General features: G+C 31.0%; 2 protein-coding genes across 11 annotated transcripts in view; both read left to right on the forward strand.

Moving 5' to 3' along the window:
* Positions 1–5,000, forward strand: part of LOC122353861 (G protein-coupled receptor 137Ba-like) — a 1,117,577-nt gene that overhangs the window by 178,466 nt on the left and 934,111 nt on the right. The gene's annotated exons all lie outside the window — the stretch shown is intronic.
* The window catches only part of LOC122353838 (CLIP-associating protein 1-B), a 61,724-nt gene that overhangs the window by 37,663 nt on the left and 19,061 nt on the right, over positions 1–5,000 (forward strand). For 6 of the 10 annotated variants that reach the window (XM_043251713.1, XM_043251714.1, XM_043251721.1 and 3 more), the window contains 7 exons: positions 16–95; positions 199–222; positions 1,805–2,049; positions 3,148–3,211; positions 3,322–3,324; positions 3,924–4,087; positions 4,347–4,425. In XM_043251713.1, the coding sequence (XP_043107648.1) occupies positions 16–95; positions 199–222; positions 1,805–2,049; positions 3,148–3,211; positions 3,322–3,324; positions 3,924–4,087; positions 4,347–4,425 (659 nt within the window). The remainder of the gene's footprint in view (positions 1–15; positions 96–198; positions 223–1,804; positions 2,050–3,147; positions 3,212–3,321; positions 3,325–3,923; positions 4,088–4,346; positions 4,426–5,000) is intronic. The other 4 variants (XM_043251715.1, XM_043251722.1, XM_043251717.1 and 1 more) reach the window with 1 other exon arrangement.

Below are 5,000 nucleotides of genomic sequence, written 5' to 3' on the forward strand. Positions count from 1 at the left end.
TTCTGTCTCGGTCAGACCGCTTCGGACTCATCCATCAGGCCATGCGGATCTTGAACACGGGCACGGAGGTGGAGGCGGCCGTGGCAGACGCTCTGGTGAGAATCTCGTCCTCCGTCTCCCGTCTGATTATCGTCCCTCGTCATGTCCCTGACGTCTCTGTCTTTACTTTCCCTCTGCGTCTGTCCGGAAACCCTGCAGCTTTTAGGAGACTCCAGGAATAAGGTAGTTGATTTATGGACACCTCTGAGGCATTTTATCTAAACCTATAACATGTCCTGATGCAAAAAAAAAAACATATTTTCGCTTGCCATCATAAGTTTGCAATCAGTAATGTGTTTTTCAAAAAAGATCACCAAAGCTGTATTTTTCTGGTCAAAAATACAGTAAAAATTTTTCAATATTATTACAATTTAAAATATATTTTTTCATGTGCATATACTGTAAAATGTAATTTATTTCTGTGATCAAAACTGACTTTTCAGCATCATTACTCCAGTCCTCTGTATCAGAAATCATTCTGATATACTGATCTGCTCCATATTACATCAGTTTTTTCTGATTATAACTTTTTATTATTATTATGTCATGCTGGCCAATGATTGTCGAAATTGTGATTGTTTTATGTATCTAAAGTTCAAAAGAAAACCATTTATTTGAAATAGAAATCTTTTATAACATTATAAACAGTAATATTTATTAACTCAGTGCTAGTCTATATATTTGCCTGCGTCTTCAGTGTTAACTTCTTTTGCATTTATCACAGAGTAATATTTCACTTATGTACACTAGCAGTCAAAAAATAGTGATTTTTTTTTATTTAATTTAATTTAATTTAATTTAATTAAAAAAATATATATATTTATTTATTTTTTATTTTATTATTATTTTCTGCTCACCAAGACAGTAAAATATTGAAGTATTTTACTAGTTAAAATTGAATTTTATAAGACCCTGTGTCCTCATATGAGGACATTATATTTTAGATTCTATATATATAATAATAGAACATTTTAAATATATATATATATATATATATATATATATATATATATATATATATATATATATATATATATATATATAATATGAGAAAACCCCTTTATGATCTCTTTATTTTATACACATTTTTCAGAATGGTATATCTAATAATTGTGTTATAGCTTATAAAACTTAAAATGTATGAAAAATCTGTTGTTCTTACCCACGCATGTTCATTCATGTCTTTTATTATTGTTTTTAAAGAAATTGATTCCTGATGTCCTCAACCAAGGACATTGCATAACTCATGACTGCATGAAATATCATTTAAAAACTTTATTTTTAATGCTCTAAACAATGTAAAGATATATATATATATATATATATATATATATATATATATATATATATATATATATATATATATATTATTTTTTTACCTTTTTCTCAGGTTTTAAATTGTTAAAATACTTATTCCTGTGATTTTAAAATGTTTTTAGCATCATTACTCTCATTTAAATTACATTTTTATATATATATATATATATATATATATATATATATATATATATATATATATATATATATATATATATAGCATTTAAATAACAAAAATAAATTACACTTTAAAATATATTAAAATAGAAAGCAGTTAATAATAAATATAATTCACAATATTACTGCTTTTACTGTATTTTGGATCAATGAAATACAGGCATGTTGAGCAAAAAGTGACTTAAAAATCGTGCCGCAGAAAATCTTTTGACAGTGTAGTTGTTCTCAAGCGTCCTCGTCAGACGTGTGTGTGTGTGTGCGTGTGCTTCAGCGGCGGCCGATGCGGCGGCGTTACGAATCACCCGGCGTGTACTCGGATGACGACGCTAACAGCGACGCGTCCAGCGCCTGCTCGGAGCGCTCCTTCAGCTCTCGAAACGGCGCCGGGCCGCATTACCTGCGTCAGACGGAGGACGTGGCCGAGATCCTGAACCACTGCGCCAGCTCCAACTGGTCCGAGAGGAAAGAGGGGCTGCTGGGACTCCAGAACCTGCTGAAGAGCCCCAGAGTGCTCAGGTGCACGCTCATTAAACACCTCCACCACAAACCTTCTGCACTTCTTTACACGTAATATATGTGTGTGCAAATACACACACACGCATTATGCATTCATATAAATGTAGATATTTTTATATATATTTAAATATACGTAATAAATAAACACAGCACACATGTTTTATGAACAAAAAAATATTTTGGATGCAATTAATTGCGATTAATCGTTTAGCACAAAGCACAAACTTTTATTATTTTTTTTTAGATTAGATTAAAATAGTGTTAAAAAAAATGAATGACTGACATCAGCCCGGATATTTAATCTGTGCACCTTCTTATTTATTTAGCTTGATCATTTACATTAGTAAATTTTATATATAATAATAATATATATATATATATATATATATATATATATATATAAAAGAACTTACGTTGTTAAATGTTATTAAAATAAAGTAAAAAGGGAATCACTAATATCACCAAATATATATATATATTATTTTTTTATATTATTACATTTATATTATAACATTTTTTATTATTATTACATACAAAAATTTACTAATGTAAATGATCAAGCTAAATAAATAAGAAGGTGTATATATATATATATAATTTAGTTTGACCTTATATATCATTCATATATCAAGTGCTTATAGAAGATTTATGACAATGTGAAGAGTGTGATTGTGTTTTTTGTTTAGAAAGTAAAGTGTAAAAAATTGCTGTGTGTGTGTGTTTCTCTGTGTGTGTGTGTGTGTGTGTGTGTGTGTGTGTGTGTGTGTGTGTGTGTGTGTGTGTGTGTGTGTGTGTGTGTGTGTGTGTGTGTGTGTGTGTGTGTGTGTGTGTGTTTCTCTGTGTTTCTCTGTGTCTGTGTGTGTGTGTGTGTGTGTGTTTCTGTGTGTGTGTGTGTGTGTGTCTGTATGTTTCTGTGTGTGTGTGTGTGTGTGTGTTTCTGTGTGTGTGTGTGTGTGTGTGTGTGTGTCTGTATGTTTCTCTGTGTGTGTGTGTGTGTGTGTGTGTGTGTGTGTGTGTGCATGTGTGTGTGTGTGTTTCTCTGTGTGTGTGTGTGTGTGTGTGTGTTTCTCTGTGTGTGTGTGTGTGTGTGTGTTTCAGTCGTGTGGAGCTGAAGAGACTGTGTGAGATCTTCACCCGAATGTTTGCAGATCCTCACAGCAAGGTGACCTTCTTCTCATTCATTCGTTCAGTTTTTCATTCAAGAATGAATTCTAATGCTGATCATCTTTCTTCTGTTTCACGTTTCGGTGTTTCTTCGGGTCGACGCTTCAGAGAGTAAGTGCTTACAACCTTCATTGTGCTTTCTTTTTTTAATTTCATTTTTTAATCAGTAGTTTCAGTAATCAACCGTTATTGTAATTTGTATTGTCTTCATAATCACATTCATCTTTAGCTTGTTCTGGTTATTTTATTATTGCCAAAATAGCTCAAATTAAATAATATTATAATAAACATTGTATAATTGTTTTTATATTTCAAATAATAACAAAATATTAATCTTAAATATAATATTGCAATTTTATTATTTTATGATTATTTATCATTTTATTATTGCAAATGTATTTATTTTATAAAAGTTCAACTGTGTTACATTAATTTATATTATATTTTTATGATTTTAAAAGTGAAAGGTGAAGCTGAATTTAACAGTAAAAATAGTAAACATTAAAGTCTAATTAAATGTTAAAAACAAATATTTTTAATTATTTTAGAACATTATTAAATAAAAAAATACCCGAAAAATAAATAATTTTTTCGAATATAAATAATTTAAAATGCACCAAAATGACTAATATTTTTATGCTAGTGCACGGATTGTGAATTCAGCACAGAAAGCGGCGTTCGACGAGCTGAGCTGAAGTTTGTGTTTTCAGGTGTTCAGCATGTTCCTGGAGACGCTGGTGGACTTCATCACGCTGCACCGAGACGATCTTCAGGACTGGCTCTTCATCCTGCTCACGCAGCTGCTCAAGAAACTGGGGGCCGACCTCCTGGGCTCCGTTCAGGCCAAAGTCCAGCGGGCCCTCGACGTCACCAGGTCCGAGCCGCGATCGATAAAACTCACCTTCGGAGCTGCGTCTGAAGAGGCCTTTAGATGCATTTACAATATGTGTGTTTTGATGCGTTTAACATGTCCAGCGGGTCGACGTTAATGAGCGACTTTTGTCGTTGCATGAGCGTAAAACGCAGGCTTGTTAATGAACCGCTTGTTTATTGAATATGTGATCATTCTGAATGCCTTTTATCCGCCGCTCATGATATATATATATATATATACTGTGTGTGTATTTCGGCAGGGACTCTTTTCCGTACGACCAGCAGTTCAACATCCTGATGCGGTTTATCGTGGATCAGACCCAGACCCCGAACCTCAAGGTCAGTCCAATTAATAATTACCACAAACCGTCTTTTCCTCGTCGTTCAACTTCTCTTCAACGCATGCTTTTTTTTAGTTTTACCTGAAATCGAGCTCTTTATTTGTGAAATCGGTGTTCATTTTGTTTGTTATTGTCAGATAATAAAAATACTGTTTATTTGATCTTAAATATATTAAATATATTACATATAAATATAATATAAATAAAATAAATTGGAAACAATTGACATTCGCTAAGAATAATAAATGCTAAAAAATATTTATGTATTTTTTTATATTTATATTTTTTGTGCTTGTGATAATTTTAGTTAAAACTTATTTGTTTTTGTCTCTTAATTGCAAATTATTACTTTTTCCTCAGAATTTTGAGAATATATATATATATATATATATGTATATATATATATATATTTACTGTATATATATATATATATATATATATATATATATACAAAATTATGATTAATTCTCTGTTACTAATTCTTAAATGTAAACGCAGAATCGAGACTTTGATTTTTTAATTTAGTCATTAAATGAAATAATTATTAAAAAATTAATAATAATTTTCAAAAAC

This window comes from Puntigrus tetrazona, chromosome 11, assembly GCF_018831695.1.
Source record: "Puntigrus tetrazona isolate hp1 chromosome 11, ASM1883169v1, whole genome shotgun sequence".
Lineage (NCBI taxonomy): Eukaryota > Metazoa > Chordata > Actinopteri > Cypriniformes > Cyprinidae > Puntigrus > Puntigrus tetrazona.